This window comes from Narcine bancroftii, chromosome 1 (genome assembly GCF_036971445.1).
Source record: "Narcine bancroftii isolate sNarBan1 chromosome 1, sNarBan1.hap1, whole genome shotgun sequence".
NCBI classification, from domain to species: Eukaryota; Metazoa; Chordata; class Chondrichthyes; order Torpediniformes; family Narcinidae; genus Narcine; species Narcine bancroftii.
The window spans coordinates 470,199,528-470,220,412 of NC_091469.1; the positions used below are offsets into that span (position 1 = coordinate 470,199,528).

A 20,885-nucleotide genomic window follows, 5' to 3' on the forward strand; every position below is an offset into this window, starting at 1 on the left:
TATTTGCACCTCAGTTTAAATTGTACCATCCCGTTATTCTTCCCGCAAACGCCAAGACTGGTGGGTTGTGAAAAAGCTCATTTTGTCAGGTCTTCGGGACTGCCATCTCCAGCTGTCACAGGAAGAAACAATAGGGGAAACACAGAGGGAGGGGGATTGAATAGAAAGATAAACTGAAGAGCCCTCCCAAGATTTGTCATCTGCGCCTGACGTGGTCTCTTCTTCACAGCTAACCCCCACCCCACCCCCACCCCCATCGACCTTTCTTTCTTTCCCTTTCCTGTTTGCTGCAGCTGTTGCCTTATGCAAGCTCGCCTTAACCCAACCAAAAGCTAATTAATATGCTTTGTAGTTCACACTCACCTTTCTATTCAGACCTCTGCTTTTCTGCCCACAGGACTGAACCCTACCCTCACATGAGGGCTAAATTAGTTTGAGTCTGAAATTTTGTCACCCTCGGGCTGAACTTATTGAATGGTGCCAAGCGAAATCTTTTTTAAAAACACACTGTCGGGTACTTACACGCAGCTAACATCACGGAAATATTGAACAGAGTTCAAACAGAAGTCTCAAGCAGCTTTACAAATGAGTGACAAAATTGATATCCATTCGCATTTGCACTCCTGTAAGGTTTATTAACAGAAAAGCTTCTTATCTAATTACTGTCAGCAACATGTGGAAGCATCACCATAGCAACCAGTGGATGTGACATGTGGTATAGACAGGGGCTTTGGGGCTGGCCAATATAAGGAGGGGCTCAGACCATCACTTTGTGGTCAAAAACCCATCACCCTCGCACACAAGGCCAGTGCTAAGACTGAGAGACCACAGAAGAGAATCTCGCGTTTCCCTTTTTTTATGCCTCCTCCTCCTCCTCCTCCTCCTTCTTGTGAAGTTCGAACCACTGCAAGCACTCCAGCTGAATGAAGCAAGGCAGCTGCTGGTTTCATCCCTGTGAAAAATGAATGATGGACGGTTAATATCAGAAGCTGGAAGTGCAAGAAGCAAAAAAAAAATGAAGCATTCAGGTCAATCTTTCCCCTGGTTCTTTGCATTATAAGGATAGCGGCTGAAAATCTTTAAAATTGAAAATATTATTAGCGTTGAATTCAGGTATGTTATTATTTGTTTCATGTTAAATTCAGGTTGTCCCGGTTTTGGTTATTTATCTGAGGATCCTGTGTAGTGATTTTTTTAATTACCTTGATGTTTTTTCGAACAATACTTTCTTGTTCGAGATACTTCTTTTCATATAGTGCCCATTCAATAGCATTAACTTTCTTTAAACAGCAGAAGGTTTGAGTGAGTTATATTTGTGTGCTTAACAATAATAGGGCTCTTACTTCCATTAATTTTGCAGTTGGCACGGATGGGGGTATTGGTGGGGGGGGGGGGGGGGAGTGAAGTGTCGGGGCTGCATTTCAAAAGAATCTTAAAAGTAACCTCGAAACATTGGCGCAATTGGGGATTTGTTTTGTTCGCTGAAAAACGGGTTGGCATCCAACACCGTAGATTTCTCCATAATATTTTTCTTTGTTCAGGTTTATAAGTTCATAATGTTGGAAAATAAAACAAAAAGAAAACCAGCAGGAATAGTGATATTATTGCATTTACGGATGATGTGAGTAGTGGTGTTAAGGTCACAGAAAGATCACTGTGTCTCTTCATATGAATAGGTCTATGCCTTTCGTTATGACCTTTCTCAGTGATTTGAATAAGCCAGACCTCCAGAAATCCTTCTACCCTTTGTCTTTTTGATTTCTGTAATCCTTTATACTCTCACTCAAGAGAATAAATGTCTTTAAATCCCTTGTCTTGGCAGATTTTTTTCTGAAAAGGTAAAACTATTAAAACCGACCCCGTTCTGATTGATAAATTGACGCCTCATTGTTTGTTGGACAGAAAAGAATAAACTCACCCAAAATTAAAAGCAGAACACTGAGAGCACTCTCTAGTATTGGCTTGCACCATGGTAACATTCAAAAGTTTTTTTTGAGAGAGAGGATAGATAAGGAAGGTGACTGCAAGGAGGGAAGAAAGAAACTTTACAAATTTTGGCATCACATGCCAGTATCTCGGCAACTGTCAATTAAATAGAAATTTATATTGAAGAAGATGGTTTAAATATTAACTGCTCTATCTATTCGTCTGCAATGAATGACAAATTTGCAAGTACAATTTTCAGTGATATAGCGGGACAATGGTGATCAGGGGCACAAAGCATTTTTTTCTCTCCTGCAGTTTTAAATGACAATGCCTCATGTTTTAGTAATATCTTTCTGAAAGGATTTTGTAATGCCAAGTGTTAATACATGATTATTTCTGCCTGAATGAATGCATTTAATATACTTTTTTTTAAAAAAAAAGCACAAAAGTTCCAATATTGATGTGGGGAGGAGATGATGTTTTAAAAAAAATACTTTTGGGGCTTTCTTTTTGAATGATTTGCTTTACCCTAAAATGGATAAAGAGCACTCCCTCGTACTCAATGTATTAAAGCACATTGAACTATGAGAAAATAGGTTTGTGCACATTTACTCTCTGCTTTACTCAAAAAATGGTTGAACTACATATTTTGCTCATGTGTTTGACACGGTCCCAGATCACACATCTGCCCAGAAGTAAATGGAGAAACAATTTCCTCCTTTAATTATAAAATGAGCCAAACTTGCAGAATTAATCCTTTTAACACTTGGCCTCTAGGGCTACTGGTGATAAGTTGCTTGTTTTCTACCTTGTAGGGACAGCTATAATTATTTCTGTAACAGTTTTGATGTTTAAAAAAATCCAATACCTCATGCACGTTGAAGGTTTTAGCTAATTGAACCCAAGGCTCGCAGTAATAAATGAAGTCTTAGCAGTTCCCTCATTTCCTGAAGCTTGTTGAGCACCTTTCGGAATGCAAATAGGTTAGTCTGACCCTTGAGTCTGCCATTCATTTGGACCATAGCCAAACTGCACCTCCGTTACGTTTATCCACCTTCCTCCCATGCCTTGGGATATTGTATCCAGCACAAATCTGTGGCCCTTGGTCCCAGAAAGCACCATTTCTCCCACCTTCTCCAGCCTTCTGGAACCAAGGATTTGTGAATTCCACTGCCTTTTGTGTGAAGAAGTTCTTCCTGATCTCACTTCCAACAGGCCTTGCTCTCATTTTAAAATTTGTCCCACTCCATTCGTGATCCCCCACGCCAGAGGAAGTGATCTAAGTGCATCCATCCTAGCAGTTGCCCTCTAACATAGAGGCAACATCTTTGTATCAGTTTATAAATCCAGTTCCTTTGGATTTTTTCCATGCTACAACACGGACATCCTGCTTGAATATTTTATTACAAAATGTATAATTTCACAACTTATTCTGAAATGTTTTTACTAGATTCTTACATTTGTCCTTTTGATTCTATAAACGAAAGTTGAAAAATTTATTTCATTGAAATGTCAGTTTTTCAACTCCAAGGATGAACATCTCCATTGAATCTTGGCCATCGTGAAACAAAAAGCAAGTCAGCAAAATGCCATTTTAATATACCCCCATTCTCCATCTGCTTATGCAGTGTATTTTGAAACTCAAGAAACCATCAGACTTAGATTTGAATTTGAAAGGATGTGGTAAAACTGACATGTCAGGTCAACAACTTATCTTTAAATTCCACAAGCCTAGTCCAATTAATGTTTAAATCTTAAATTGGTTCAACATCCAGCATCCATTCTCCATTGTCTTGTCTGAGATAACAGGAGATATTGTTCTGCAAATCAGAAAGATGAATTCTCTTGAGTTTCAACTATAAATATTTACATGCACCAATTTTTCCTAATATTTTCAAGTGTATTTTTTTAAAAATGCGTTTCTCATTTGCTTTTTTTGCAAAAACCGAATGATGCCATGAAAAAATTTGGCTTGAAATTCATTCTGATCTCTGTTAATCATAATGTTCCATCAGGAGCTGGATTTGTTGAAATCAGTATTTCACAGTACACTTCATCATTCATTCAGTGGTATTCAACAGATCACAGTGGAGTGCATCGTGCATAAAACATACTTAAATTCACACCATCCACGTGTGTGCACTATTACATGACAAAGTAGGGGGAAGATACCTTTTTCTGGCATGATTTTATTCTTTTTTTTTAATTTAATTTCATTTCATTCGAATACCATTTCATAGTGTTGAAGAGTAAATGCTTTGACTCAGTAGATAAAACACTTAAGCACCTTCCTTCATTACTTCTTCCACGATGTCCCAAAATTATTCAACCACGATACATGATTCAGGATGTGAAGAGCATTTCATATTTCAGGTGTTTTAAAGAAAAGCAAAAGGATGTTATTAACTGAGGGAATATCCTCCAATTTCTGTGTGATATAAGGGGATTGCAGCCCATTCTGGATCACGCAAATATATTTACGTTGTTTCTCTTCTAACTGCACTTAAAATTAAAGCGTTTGGCAGTTTCTTTCCCTTTGTACGTCCTGTGTAAGAATAGCTAATTAAACGCCATGCTTGCTTGATGCAAAATCGTTTGAAACAGCCGCACAAAAAAGGGATTCTCTCCCCACCCACCACTCCAAACCCCTAACATTTGAAACGTTCAGCCTTACTGTGAGTCATGTGAAGACTGCTCAAAGGGAAAGATTGACAGCGCTAATTCAGGGCTTTTATAACTCATGCTTAGCTGTTTCAGATGAATGTAAGTCAGCCAAGCAAATCTATTAAGGGAACAAAATCTTTTGAAATTTCATGCATTTGCAAGCAGAAACTTTCTCTTCTTATTTTAATTATCAGTATTAGAGGATTAACAGGACAGAAATTCTTCTCAGGTGGCAATGCCAACCAGGCAGCATCGGATGGCAAACCATCCTACACAGCACCTGAGAGTTATTTCACTGACTGCGACGGAATTAAATATTGGATGCCAGGTTGACCTCATTTGTGCCAATGTGGAGACAAGCTTCTATCTCGAAATCCTATTGAAGTTTAAAAAAAAACTTGGAAGTAAAGAATATAAATATCATTCGGATCTTCATTTAAGAAGTAGACCTGCTCCACAACGCCTGGCTACAAATAAAGAATTTTGTGTATGTAATGACATCTGGGAAGCAACATTTCAAGGACAGATACATTTATAGGAAAAAAATGGTTTTGCATCGGGCTGCTGTCAATTCACCTCCTAGGGGTCACTATGCCTTGCTATCCTTCTCTGCGGCGTATAGTCAAGGCAGGAAGATCTCAGGGCCTTTATTCAGCATGAGCTTCCCATTAACATGTGCCTCAGTGACAGCAGTAGCTAATCCCGTGGTCTGAAGGCAAGAAGGCTAATTAGGGACAAGCTCCGACTGCCGAGCCTACTGATAATTGCTCGGTGGCCTTTATGGTGAAAGGGACTGAAATGGACTGGGCTTGAACCAGCCCTCTCTATACATTGCTTTACAAGCATAAATTAGAAGTTGGCTGCATGAATGCAAGCAGAAAATTACGCGCAGAATAGTCAAGATAATGAATAGGTTGGCTAAGCTTTCAGGAGTTAAATTAAAAAATCCATTTGTAACCAAATGAAAATAGGTACTAGAAAGGGTGCTAATTGTTCCCCATCTTGCAACAACAGTGCAAGGGTTTAAATTAATTTCTGCTGCTAATTGCAAGCAACATTTTCTGCCTGCTTGTTTTCTTTTTGTTTTGCTTCTTTTTAAATTGTTATTAATACATCTGATGATTAATGTTGACGAGGATGAATTACTGTGGAGTCTTGCAGTGGAAAGATAAAATAATAATTCCAGTTCAATCTTTTACGGAACAAAAATCACACCCAGTGATCTCTGGGTTGTTGTGCAAATGAAACGCATTTTCTTTTAACCAACCTCTCTTTCTTTTCCCTCCCCCTCTCCCCCCCCCCCCCCCACCCCCCACCCCACTACAGAAGAGCAAACTGCGTGAATCCCCCCACTGGGCCAATGAAGAGGACTCGACCAAGTTTATTATCTTAACAATCATCTCCATCGTCTGCATCATTGGGGTTCTTGTTGCATCAGGGATCATCCACTGCCTGAGGCATCATTCCCATCACAAACTGAAGGAGAAGCTGATTGCACTGGGACATGATGCCACAGTCAGTTCAGATGCCACTAATGCCTACCAGGTAATAATTATCTTTATTTAGGGCCTGAACAGCCATATTCTTGTGTCTGAACCCAACTTTAAATGGAAGAAATGACTGGTAGTCCCTTATCCGTTATGCTTCAGGGATTGATTTTGCAATGGAGTACAATTAACAGTCTATTTTAGACTTGCTCGTATTATTTTCAAGCCAGCTCAGGACTGAGGGACAGATTAGATAATCAGAAGATCAGGTATCAGATCTGACTAATCCCTATCAATCCATAAGATTTACAGTGCATTGCTCTTCTGCTATCAACAGTAAACCAGAGAGCTCGACCCGCCTTTTTTAAGCCACATGCAAATCTCTCAACTTAAAATATTAGCATGTAAAAATTGGAAAAGTAAAACGAGATGCTAATGTTATTAAAGAAACTCTATTGTCAGTTGTTCTCAGACTGAAAAAATATTTTGGCCTAATTTGTGTTTGATTGTGTTCGAGCAATTATTAGAGCCATGACTCTGGACAGAAGGGGGGAAAGAGACACAGCAGGTCTCAAGCTATTGGATTGCCCAGCTGTAGAAAAGAAAGGATATTAAAGCTAGCTATCCAAAGCTTGTAACAAGGCAGATCTTTGCTACAAGGTTGAATGTGCTGCAGGATATTGAAAGTTGGCTGAAAATATTCCAGGGTAGAAATGGTAAAAATTATACGTTGCCTGTGGTGACATAGCGATTAATCTGAAACACAGAAAGTTCACTGCATTTTCAAAGAATAGCCAAGAACATACAATTGATTAGTCAAGTTTTCTGAGTGCGGATTAACACTGAGCATTTCCGAGCGAGCTTCGGAGACACAGAACATAGAACAAACGATACGGCTTAAGAACAGGCCCTTCAGTCCACGGTGTCTGCACTAAACATGATGCCATGTTAAACTAAAACTGCTGCTTGCACGTGATACAGTATCCTGCATATTCAAGATGTGATTGGATGGAGTGTGAAAACCAGCTCCCTCAGTAACTTCTCCAACTAATAGATCCTGCCCACCCCCCACCCCCACCACCCCGGTAACTAAACCAAAGAAGTCAGTGCCAAGAACAAAGAGTGATCCCCCTTGGCTAAGATTTAACCCTTCCATTCTCCCCAAGACATTGGGAGGGTGATAATCAGAGACCATAATTTTCAATTCAGTGAAAGTTACTCCAATTAGAACTCTGATGCTCGTTAATCTATTTTAAAATAATGAATCTGATCGTTTAAAAATAATATGTAGAAAATAATGCACGACTATCACAGGAGTGCTGGCAGTAGATTGAAAATAATCAATCTAAAAAAACTCACAACATAAGAAGCATTAAAATCAAGACCATACATTCTCAGCACTGAGATTTCCTGGTGGAATTTCAGTATTTAACAGTGATGATCTTTGGGGGTTTAAATTCCCTCGTGTTCTCATTCAAATCAATGAATGAGAAGTGGTGATTTTGAATAGGGCTTGGAAGGAAGCTGAAGGCCACTCATTTCAATGAACCTTTAAAAAAATGTTTTAATGTCCGTTAATCATTTTATTTAGCACAAAGCCACTGACCCGGGTTCGAATTCAGCGGGATCTGTAAGGAGTTTGTACAGTTTCCCTGTGTCTACATGGGTTTTCATTGGGTGCTCCAGTGTCCTCTCACCTTCCAAAGGTGTTAATTGGGTGCATTTGGGCATTGCGAGCTTGTGGGCCAGAAGGGCCTGTCGCCATGCTCTTTATTAACATTAAATAAAACTAAATAGCACCACAGTTCACCAGGAATTTGAAGTAATTATAAACTGCCATGGAGCAACTTACCATTCAAATAGGAAATCAACGCAGGCTGCTAATTACATACGATATATGCAATGCTCTCACTTCCTCTTGTACTAGAGTACATACAGCAGCTTTCTTTCTCAGGTAAAACCAATTGTAATAATACTCCTAAATGTTACAGTTAAATGAAAACCAGGTATGGTTAGATATTGTTTTCACATAGGATTTGAGAGAAGCTCTGTGAATACCTAATAACTTGGCGAAAAACAGATGAGTTCACATTCATAAGATGACATTGACTCTGCACGTTAGGTGTTAAGAAAACTCCAAACTTCCAAAGCAGCTGCAGATTGTGTTATAACAACAGACTGAATTTGTTAGTGTGGTCACTGGTTTTTAGGAAGATTGTTGTGTCAGATTTAACTTCGGTGTAAGTTGTGGAAAGTTGTGTAAGTGCTCGCTTTAAAAATGTCTGCACCATTAGCTAATACATTGAGAGGAAAGGCTGAGGCGCGAATAATATTGCAAGCTTAAGATTATTGGGTTAAAACTTGTATTTGCAATGTTGCAGAAAAAATTTAATGGAGTCATTTTAAGATATGGTTTGGTTGTCTGGTTTTTCACATCATATAAGCACATCCTACACCTTCAAGCTCTGTCCATCAGGGAAATTTCCATTGCATAACAGTCTTCATTAATTGAATTGGTAATTAAACATTGTTTCTCCATGCAAAGTTTGTTTAAGTTTCTGCATGTGACCTGGCTGCCTTTTCTCCTGAGGGTCTGACAGTTAAATCCATATTGATTTTATAATGAGCTCAAGTTGAGTTAATAAGGAAGGAAACCTTATATTTATTGGGTCAATGACAGCTATGGGTGAATAGAAATGGCTGTCTACACTGTGGGAAGAGTTGAGGTGAGGTCTTTCTAAGGGTACTGGCAGAGGGAAGAGGAAATGCATCATCTATAAGTGGAATGTCTTAGCATCTGACACCTGTATCTGTATCTGTGCTACCATTAGAAAGCAATTATCAATGCAATGACACAGCAAGAAATGACGTTTCAGACTCTCAACAATAACTCAACTACTTGAAACTGTTACATTACTGGATCAAATGAGCTAATAAGGTAACAGAAGTTAATATTGTTACTAATACATGGCAAGGCAACATTGATTGCTTTGTGCTAGATGTACACGACATCATACAGCATTGATCCACACAATGCAGAAAATCGATAATTTATTTGATAAGATGACCCCATCTCATAGGTAGAAGTAATTTGACTGCTGCAAATGAAGCCTTGTGGTAAGAAATGTTATACTTCAGATGCTGGAATGGTAGATAGTGTGGGTGAGCACAAGATTGAAGACCAGGGCATCCTAATTGGGTGCACACGTGGTAAATGGCCACACAGACACTGTATGTCAGGGCTGCCAAAATCGGCTCCAACTGTACTCCAACTGCACCTTGAGAAGAGTGGACAAAATTTGAACAAAAAGAAACACCTCCAGTGCTAGACTGGTTTTCTCTTCACAAAAAAGCAAAATGCCACAGATGCTGGAAATCTGAAATTAAAAAAAAATGCTCATAAAGAAAATAATAGTCCTAGTCAATGACTTTTCATCACCTTGTTGAGGGATTGTTTCTTAAAACCTCCATGATTTGATATTAAAACAAGGGATATTTGTTGAAATAACTTGAATACTTGTACCAGGAATCCTTTGATAGATGAACCAGTGATTAATTTGTGATTACCATTAATGCTGATTGGATTGACCACATATAAATCACCACTCTGCTACCCTGCATCACTTCCTCAAACTCAGCAAATTCAGTTTCAAAAGAGGACAGGATTGAGCGTTACTTTGGTTTAGTTTGTGCGCACTGGGAATGAGAAAACAATGAAGAAGTGTAGGTGAACGGTCTCAGTGAGAAGTTCTGATCATGACTCAGTCATGACTCTTCCGACTTTGAAGATTTCGGTCTCGCCACCTGATTTGAGCCAAGCAGCAGAACCTAATCTGGACAAAGAAAATGAATATTCAAGAGAGCAATGGACCATGCCACTTCAAGGCTGCTGATGGGAAAGGTCAGTCTGGTTTCTTGATCTCAATATCTATTCAGCAACCTCTGCTGGAAAGATTGTGTTTGTGGATGCGATCAGACTCAGCTGTCATACATCGCATGGCTGCATAGGCATTCACCATCCATCTCAGGCGTACACAATGGGCAGTGTGCAGGAGGACACCACAGCAGGCAGGGAACCGTAGACCTCTGTGATCTGTAACCTATGGTAAAGAAGGCACCAACAAAACCGGGTGTTGGGGTGGGTGTAAGGGGAATTTAAAAACCATATTTATTCAATTGAAAATGTAATCGCGAGCTCAAAGTGTCCTATATGAAATAAGGAAAGTTAGAAGGTCTGCATTATTGATTTGTGCGCCTTGCCCTTCAACTCCACTCCTCCCACCTTCACGTGATTAAACCTTGGTGATTTTTTTAAAAACTCCATTTCAGATGGAAAGTTCAACATCATTTGTAACCCATAAGAAATGGCAGTGATAGTGGCCTATCCAGTTTGCTCTGCCATTCAGTAAAATGTGTGGCTTATCCTGTGCTTCTGTAATCAATCTCTCTAAATTCTTGATTCTCTTTGTCAAATATCTGTCTGTCATATTACTGAAAATACTAAGCCCTCTGAGGTACAAATTTCCAAAGGTTTGCAATCCCCAAATTGCTTCAGTGTCAGTTGACACTGATCATGATCCCAGATCCACACCCTCCAGCCTGAAGAAAGAGCCCTTCACTCTCTATCTGCTCATCTCTTTTCTCATCTTGTTGTAACTCAATTCGATCACCATTAATACTCTAATAACTTTCAGCCTCTCTACGTGTTCTCGTCATTCAGTAATTGTTCTGATTAATCTTGGTTTCACCAATACTAAGACAAGTTCACCATTCCCTGGATAAGGAGACTCTCCCGCACGCAGTACTGGAGGTACTGCCTCTCCAGAGCCCCGTGCTGTTGCAGCAAGATTCAATCCTTTGGTATTCTACTCCCCCACCAAGAAAGGACAAAAAACAATTTCATCTCTCTCTCCTTCCTTTTACCTGCATGTTTATGGTTGGTGAATTAACAAACTAAAATCTCTTTACCAACATTCACTAGGATTTTGTGTGAAAATGAAAAGATCACTCACTGACCAGACAGCCTTGCTGGAATCACTCATTCTCCAGATCACCTTAACCATACTTTATCCTGTCAGGGACATCCCCCACCCTTCTGCATCTTCTGCTGCTTAACAAGCTTCTTTTGTCTCCTTTCCAGTTCTGATGAAGGGTCTTCAACCTGAAACAATGGCTGTTTCCCTTCCTGCAGAGGCAGTCTGACTTGCTAAATATTTACAACATTTTCTGCTTTAATTTACTCTTTTTTCACCATTTTAAAAAATCTACTTTTCTCTGCTTTCTCTCTCACATTTCCCTTCTGTTTCAAGAACAGAACCAGTAGATCTGCTCCTCGATTTTTAACAGATGTGCATGTTAGCATCTAAAAATGTTGTAGCATTAAACACGGCTATTCTTCCCATTATGTCTATCCTGGTATGGTTTGCAACCAATAGAGAACTAATCTCACTGCCTTCCACATCCTCCTCAGAATAATATTATCGGATTTTCCTGTATTAAAAAAAAATCCAGTGATTGCTGTCTTGATTATTGACTGCAGAGGATTCCAGGTTTCCTTCATGTAAATTCATTTCGTCCATTACTTTCCCCTGTGCCACAATATTTAATCAGAAGAAATGGCCTTTCAAATCATCATATTTGTTCTTAAGTCTCATTATAGTTGATCCAGTTCTACTGAAAATTGTCTTGACGACAGACTTTTCGCCACTTAATTACAATTTGCTAGTTTGCCTTTATCTTCGTGGATTTACTTATTGCCTCTGGGTAACCCTAATAGCCTTTCTATAAAGAATCCAGGTACTGTGCCGTAAACCATGTATCATTTTGTGGTACGCTGTCGGTCAGAAGCAAACACACAAAGCCAAAAGACTGTACAACAAGCCTTATTCGACGTAAACTTCCACGGAGCCGGCTGTGAGACTGAGCTCCTGTAAACTCTGAGAGTGACTTCGAAGGGCCGGCCCAGGCTTATATCCCAGAGGGTGATTGACCCATTCAGGTCGGCTGATTGACAGCCGGTCCGGTGTTGTCTTGTCCCCATGCTCTTCTGCAGGTACAGAGGTTGCCCCCTGCGGTAGACCAGTGGTGGACCACCACATTTAAACAAAGATTTTTATTTATTATGATATTATGTCCCTCTGTTCATATCATACATGCTGTAGTTCTGTTCATATGTAGCCTTGGCCATCTAAATTTACTTCTGAAGTTTCAATGTTCATCACATCTTTCGCTGTCATACCATTTAATATGTATATCTCTTCCTTTCTTTTCCTTGTGCATATCCACAATAAATCCCATCTGCCAGAAGTTTGCCCATCCTGACAACCTATGCAAATCTTCCCAAAGCCACTCACTGCATACATTTCCAAGGAATATTATTCCTCACCTACTTCTACTTTAAGCAGCATTGACTTATCGTAGTCTGATATTTCCAGACCATCGCTCGACTCTTTTAAAAAGCAGACCTCCAGATGCTGCATATCAGAAATCAGGACACACTCAGCAAGTTAACCAGCATCTGCTTCGAGAGAAAGAGTTAATGTTTCAGGTCAAAGCCATTCTAAATCAAGTGTCAGATGAGTTCTGATGAAAGATTGGCAAGCTGAAATGCTCTGTTTCTTTTTTTCACTGCTACTTCCTGATCTGCTGAGTGCTTCCAGCATTTCTGTTTATCACTGAATGCCGAATCTAAATTCTTACTTATGCCATTTGCCTGAAAATTTCTAACAAGCATCTTGTGAGACATCTCATCAAATATCTTTCAATGTTTATACAAGCAGCACCTACCATTTTCCCACTGTCATTCAACTGGCATTTCAATTCAATATACTTACATTTGCCATGATCTGCTTTCACTAAATTGTCGACTTCAGATCTGCATGGGAGTCAATGAAGCAGATAATTCATTACAGAGCTGTGCCTTTAGTCTGATGGTGGCACAATGGTTAAATCACCAGACTACTGAAATGCCTGGGTTAACAATCCAGAGACCTGAATTCAAATCCCTCCACAGTAGCTTCAGAAATTAAATTCATTTAACTAGCCATGAGGAGCAAAAAAAAAATCCCACCAAATTATCATAAAACATGGTTCACTAATGCCCTTCAGGAGAAAAAATCAGCCATCCTTGTGCAGAACTCCACACCCATGTTCTTGTCTTTTAAATGCCATTGAAATGACCTAACAAACCACTCAGAAAGAGGCTATGAATAATAGACCCAATAAAATCTATGCAACAGATCACAAAAAAAGTCAATAAAACCTCTCCAAAGTCAATAGTTTGACACCAGTAGTTGTATCACCCAAAAATCAAAGTTAATTAAAATCCAAGAGGAATTAGCACAGAGCATGAAAGACCATGAAAAGTACCATCTCAATGGCTGCGGTCTTTATTTGGGACAGCTACTGTTGTGGCTCTCCATTTGGGTGTGCAGACTTTCCATTAGATCCCATTTAACTAATAATAACTTTTGCCTCAGTTAGTCAGGGTAGATGAAAATGGGATCAATCAAATTCTTCAAGGAATATAAATAATGTTGGAATACACTTAAGAAGGAAATATATAGAGGTCCCAACTAGAGAGGGTACAAGACTGGACTACCTATTGTGGAACAAAGCAGGGTAAATGACTGAAGTGTTAGTAGGGGAGCACTTTGATACCCATGACCATACTTATGATCGTAAATTGGACCAGGGCTAATTTTGAGCTCCATTTGCCATTTTTCCCCCCATATCTGGAATTGATCTATATCTTGATGCATCCTTTGATAACCCTCCTTATTTAAAGGACTTGCCTTGCATATCTCCTTTACATTTTTCCCTTCTCACCTTAAAACTGGTGGGTGAATTTACTAATAAAAAATTGTGGAGTCATAGATAATGAAGAATGTTGTCTAAGAATACAGAGGGACACAGATCAGCTGGAAAGTTGGGTCCACCAATCTTTGTGTCACCTACCTGTCTACTTACTAACCTACCTGTCTACATTTCCATTGAAGACATTTATCACAAACATAAGGGGTCCCAACACTGATCCCCACAGAACAGTAATGGTCACGGACCACCAGCCAGAAAAAAACCCCACCTACCACAGTCTATGTGCAAGCCAATTCTGAATCTAAACTATCCATTCACCCTATCCATTTCTGTGTCAATATTTTCATGGAAATATGAACTTGCACTATGAGGTCTCTCTGCATGTATATAAATAATCCTAAGGTCCCTGCCATCCATTGTATATGATTTGTCAACATGAACTTTCAGAAAGACTTGTGATAAGGTACCGCACATGAGGCTGCAAAAATTAGATAGGAGCTCTTAGTATTAAGGGAAAGGTATGAGCATGGATAGATGATTGGTTCACTGCAGAAGGCAGAGTAGGAACAAAGAAGATCTTTTCTAGCTGGCTGCCGGTGACCAGTGGTATTCCACAGAGAACAATGTTGGTTCTGCTACTTTTCTTGCTGCATGTAAGCAATTTAGATGATGGAATTGATGGTTTTGTGGCGAAGTTTGTGGATGACATGGGGACAAGTGGAGGGGCGGGTAGAGTTGAGGAACTGGGGATTCTGCAAAGTGGCTTGGACAGGTTGGAAGAATGGGCAAAGAAGTGACAGATGCAATACAGTATAGGGGAGTGTATGGTCAAACACTTTGGTGGAAGGAACAAAGAAGCAGAATATTTTCCAAATGGGGAGAGATTCAGGAAGCAGAGGTGCAAAGGAGTCTAAGTGAAAAATTCCTTAAAAGTTAGCTTGCAGGTTGGGTTAGCAGTAAGGAAGGCAAATGCAATGTTAGTGTTCATTTCTAAAAGTCTGGAATATAAAGGCAAAGATGTTGAGGTTTTGGCAAAAGCCACTTAGAATATTCTGAGCAGTTTTCGGCCCCATGTTGAAGGAAAGTGGAGAGGGTCCAGAGAAGGTTTACAAGAATAATCCTGGGAATGAGAGGGTTAACATATGTGGAGCTTGTGATGGCTCTGGGGCTGTACCTGCTGTACTGTAGTTTCGAAGGATGAGGAGGGATTTCATTTGAAACATTCAGACCATTGAAAGGCTGGATAGGGTGGATGTGGAGAAGATGTTTCCAGTAGTGAGGAGTCTGCGACCAGAAGGCATAGCATCAGAATAAAATGATGCCCCTTTAGACGAGAAGTTCAGGCAGAAGATGGTGAATCTATGGAATTTGTTGCCACAGATGGCAGTGGAAGACAAGTTATTGTATATATTAAAGCATTGGATCTTGATTAGGAAGTGCATCAAAGGTTATGGTGAGAAGGCAAGACAAGGGTTGAAAGAAAGAAACACATCAGCCATGATTTGAATGGAGGAGCAGATTCAAGAGGCTGAATGGCAGAATTCTCATCCTTGTCATTTTATAATATGACAAACAATTTAGCTTCAATCCCTGCAGTACATCATTGATTAAAGACTTTCGGTCAGGAAAAAACCACCACTGCATTCTGCCTTCTATCACCAAGCTAGTTTTGGATTTGGTTTGCCAGCACACCTTGGATCCTATGTAGTTTAACCTTCCGGATCAATCTACTATGTAGGATCCTGTCAAAAGCATTGGTATAATCCATGTACACCATTTCTAACAGCCTGTCTTCATTTAAATTACCTAGAGTTAACAGGCCTTCCAGCCCTTTATTGCAGTACTGACCATGTTCATCTCTCTGTGCCTTGTTCATTCATGTCACCATCCAAAAGTCCCTTAAATGTTGTTTCTGTTCCTAGCTCCACCTCCTGCTGTGGCAGCTCGTTCCTGATACCAACTACCCTTCACATCCCCTTTAAACCTCCTCCTTCTCACCTTAAACCAATGCCCTCCTTACTATGCACCTTAACTATGGCTCTCAAATTTTATCCTTCTTTAGCTTAATCCTTCCTGCAGTGTAGTGATCAGGTCTGCACATGTCACTCCAAGTGCAGCTTAAACAATGTTTTGTACAGTTGTAGCACAATGTCTCAGCTCTTGTACTCAATACCTTGACTAATGAAGGAATGCATCCCACATGCCTTCTTCGCCAATCTGTTTATCGATGTTGTCACCTTCAGGGAACTGTGTTTGTGTCCCCTGTGGTCTCGCTGTTCAACAACACTCCTTAAAGCCCTGCCATTCAGTGTGTGTGTCCTGCCCTGGTTTAACTTTCCAAAACATCACACTTTGGGCTTGTCTGAGTTAAATTCTATCTCTACCATTGTCTTAATGCATAAAAGTGCTGGAAAAACTTTGCAAGTCCCGCAGCATCCAAAGGGGGCAAAGGTGCTGCCTGAGCAGCCCAAACTCGTATACTAAACCCCCACTCCAACTTGTAAACCAAACCCAGACTCACCACCACAAATTCATACACCAAACCTCAAACAATTACCATCCCAAACCAAACTCCAGCCTAAACTCGTAAACCAAATCTAAACTCAACACCAAATCAACCTCCAAAACCAAACCTGATCCCAATGCCAAATCAAAATCCAAAACTAAGTCTGATCCATTCCCCTCAAGTGCATCCTAAATACCTTGGTTTCATGGAATCTTAATGGCTCTTTCACCTTTATATAACCTCTAAAGGGAATGAGGCATATACCTTGAACACCACCTCAAGCTATATCATCAGTTAAGAATTGCTAACAATAAAAGGATTAAGAATATGAAATGAGAAATGTGGTGCAGATGAAGTGTGTTTTTGCCTTGACCTGTTTTTATTTAATATCCAAGGTCCTCTACCTTCGAGGAGGATCATTTTCTTTGTAGGTATTTAGGTGGTTTTTGTATGTCTTTATCTTATATTTTGGTATTTGTCTAATTTAAGGGAGGGTGTAAGGATGGAGAAATAAGGACACTCTAAATCATATTAGGCGGAAAGAGAATGTAAATTCAGTTTATTGGATTTGCCTGAGTCTTTGAAAAATCAAAAATAAAATATCTAAAAAAAAGAATTGCTAACAATAAACTAACCAAAACACAGATGACGGGAGAATGTACAAACTCTATACAGTTCGTACCAGTGTTCAGGGTCAAACCCAGTTTGTTAATGCTGTGAGGCAGTAGTTCTACTAACTGACCCAGAATGGTGCCCTAATCCCCTATAGAGAAGGCATTCATTTCAAGGGCAGTTATTGATGAGTAGTCCATGCTAGTCCGGCCAAAAGTCAATAAGTCAGAAAAACAAATTCCTCCTAGTTCAGATCTTGATTAGCAGATTCCCTTATCTGCTCTTCAATTGTGCATGAAGTGACCACATGGGTGGATCATGGGTTTCACTGCCTGCTCACATGGAAGCTAAAGTGGGGCCACAGCAGGAATCAGGAGGAAAAATTGCTCATACGGAATTATACACCCTCATTTGGATATTCAATCAAGGTGAGAGATGTGGAAGAAGAGCCCAGATGGTACAAGCTCGGAACTAAAGCAGGAGGATTCACCTAAGACCCCACTCTGTTGGAACTACCTTTGAGAATCAATTCTCATCAATCTCAACACATGATCCTATCGTATCAATATTAAGGGAATAGAGACAATGCCAGCAAAAATTCCTTGCATTTGTAGAGCTTCTTTATTGCAGTGACCTGCTTCCTGGGAATGCATCAGATAGCAAGCTACATAGAAGAGTTTGCAAACTGCATAACCTCAGGTCAGCTAAGTGACATGTAAGAAAACAGGTCATGCATTAAAATGTTGCAAGATTCCAGAAAGAATCTCATGGGCAGTGGCCGTTATATTGACAGTTCTTGTGTTCAGCTTGACTACAGTTCTTATCCTCAGGATATCTGGACACATTCTTGATAGTTGATAACTCAAACACGTTATTATAACTGTAAAGCTTCATTTTGGATGCCTGTTATTTGATGTATGCACCAATAAACAGAGAGTTAAAGCTGGAGTTGTAGACACTTCTGTCCAATCAATTCTTGGTCCAATCATGATGAGATCATCTATTTTTGGTGCAGATTGAAAGGTAGTTATTGTGCATTGTTGTATGGCTGTGGACCAAATTAACAACAATATGAGACTGGAAGTGGCATAATTCACTCTAACTGTGGTGACAACCAATCCCCATGCAAATATTATTTTAAATAATTCATGTGTTATTCAAATGAGAAGAAAAGACACATGACCAAACACAACAGACAGGGGCCATGGTGCCATTTTAGGACAGAGAGAACATTTCCTCCAGTGAATTTTCACAATATTATAATCACAGCAGATAACTCAGAATGTACTTTGCAAAGCAATCACTTTTCAAGCAATTGGGTTGCAAGCAGGAAAGCCATTAGAGATGCAGACTGACAGAGCTGTATACTATACCATGATGGTGAGGGACACTATCCCTTAGTCAAACTCAAGGCTTATTCAGCACATAATGAAAGTCATGGGATTATGCCATAAATAGTATGTTACAGCAGCCAGTGATTACGGGCAATGATTGGACCAAGAATTGATTGGACAGAAGTGTCTACAACTCCAGCTTTAACTCTCTGTTTATTGGTGCATACATCAAATAACAGGCATCCAAAATGAAGCTTTACAGTTATAATAACGTGTTTGAGTTATCAACTATCAAGAATGTGTCCAGATATCCTGAGGATAAGAACTGTAGTCAAGCTGAACACAAGAACTGTCAATATAACGGCCACTGCCCATGAGTTTTATCTATTGGCCTAACGTTGATTAAGAGCTAGAAGAATTGTGTCCATTCCTGCATTTTTCCCACAATGGGACAAATTCAAGGATGAGACAGAATCACAAGTGTGAAAATGGCCAATGTTGCCATTGCAACAAATCCATGTAGATTTTTTGTCAAAAAGGCTGTGGTCATTTCCTTCTGGGTACATTAGATTAATGAACTGAATCTAGACATTTCATATTTATTGTCAAAGTCCATAAATTACATCGCACACAATCCTGAGATTCTCTTCCCTGCAAGGCAGAATTACCACTTATTTTATTGGCCGTGCAAAAAAAAACTGACTCAACGTATACTGTACATGCAAACAAATAAAAAAATATAGACAAATTGACTGTAATAATGGAAAAAAAGAAATAAAAATCAATGAAGTGCAAAAGTCAGAGTCTTTAAATAAGTCCCTGATTGAGTTTATTGTTGAGAAGTCTGGAGGTGGAGGGGTAGCAGCTGTACCTGAACCTGGTGGTGCAAGTATACTATTTCCTAATGGCAGCAGTGAGAACAGAGCATGTGCCTGGGTGGGGGGGGGGGGGGGGGTGCGTGGATCCGTGATGATTGCTACTGCTCTCCAATGGAAGCATTTCCTCTAGATTTTCTCGGTAGATGCAGCTACACATGGCAGTACTGTTAGAAATTGTGTCCTACAATGGACTGCAGTTCACTTTACATTTATTTGAGAGCTTTATGTGATACAATGCTATTCTTCACCTCGCTTCTAATAAAGCTGCAGAGAGGGTATATTAAAAGAACAAAAGCAAATTACTAGAAGAACTCAGCAACCTGCATTAGGGTTTTGACACAAGACATAACTCCTTACATAGAAACATAGAAACATAGAAGATAGGAGCAGGAGTAGGTCATTCAACCCTTCGAGCCTGCTCCGCCATTCAACGAGATCATGGCTGATCTTAAAGTTCAGTATCCCGTCCCCGCCTTCTTTCCGTAACCTTTAATACCCTTATACTGAAGAAATAGATCTAATTCCCTTTTAAATAGATTTAATGAACCTGCCTCTACTGCCCTCTGTGGCAATGAATTCCACAGATTCACCACCCTCTGGTACAAGAAATTCCTCCTCATCTCGGTCCTAAATGGTTTGCCTATTATCCTCAAACCATGGCCCCGGGTTCTGGATTTTCCCATCCTTGGAAACATCCCATCTGCATCCATTCTGTCCAGTCCTGCCAGAATTTTATAGGTCTCTATGAGATCCCCTCTCAATCTTCTAAACTCCAGCGAGTACAATCCTAATTTGCGCAATCTTTCCTCATAAGTCATTCCTGCCATTCCAGGTATCAGCCTGGTGAATCGCCTCTGCACTCCCTCCATTGCAAGAACATCCTTCCTTAGATAAGGTGACCAAAACTGCACACAATACTCCAGGTGGGGTCTCACCAAGGCCCTGTACAGCTGCAGTAAGGTATCCTTGTTCCTATACTCAAACCCTCTTGATATGAAGGCCAACATACGATCTGCCTTTTTAACCGCCTGCTGTACCTGCATGCTTCAGAGACTGGTGTACAAGTACCCCTAGGTCTCTCTGCACTTCCCCATCTCTTAATCTATTGCCATTCAAAGAGTAATCTGCCCTCCGGTTTGTATTACCAAAGTGGATAACCTCACATTTATCCACATTGTAGTGCATTTGCCATGGATCTGCCCAGTCCCTCAATTTATCCAAATCACACTGGAGCTTCCTGACCCCCTCTTCCATGCACACAACCGCTCCTAGCTTAGTGTCATCTGCAAATTTGGAGATATTCCATCCAATCCCCTCATCCAGATCATTAATGTAAATTGTGAGCAGCTGGGGTCCCAGTACAGATCCCTGTGGCACCCCACTGGTCACCGCCTGCCACTCAGAAAACGAGCCACTGATACTGCTCAATCTGCTGAGATCCTCCAGGAATTTTTATTTGCTCCTGACTCCAGCATCCACAGTCCCTTGTCCCTCCTTCTTACTTTAAAAGAAGTCTTGAACTCTGTGTCCAAGAGTTACTCTATCTTTACGAAGAGTCATTAGTGGACTAATGTCTTGTTTAAATTCTGTGTGATGCCACACCTACTGTTGTTTCTTCTCTGACAGAACTCTTCACATATTGTTTTCTTGGTGTGTGACATTA

At 40.0% G+C, this 20,885-nt stretch overlaps 1 protein-coding gene across 1 annotated transcript in view; it reads left to right on the forward strand.

Annotated features, from left to right (window-relative positions):
• ptprn2 (protein tyrosine phosphatase receptor type N2) overlaps positions 1–20,885 on the forward strand; it is a 1,138,884-nt gene that overhangs the window by 1,000,986 nt on the left and 117,013 nt on the right. Inside the window, exon 13 of the mRNA XM_069914734.1 lies at positions 5,917–6,135. Coding sequence (XP_069770835.1) covers positions 5,917–6,135 — 219 coding nt within the window. The remainder of the gene's footprint in view (positions 1–5,916; positions 6,136–20,885) is intronic.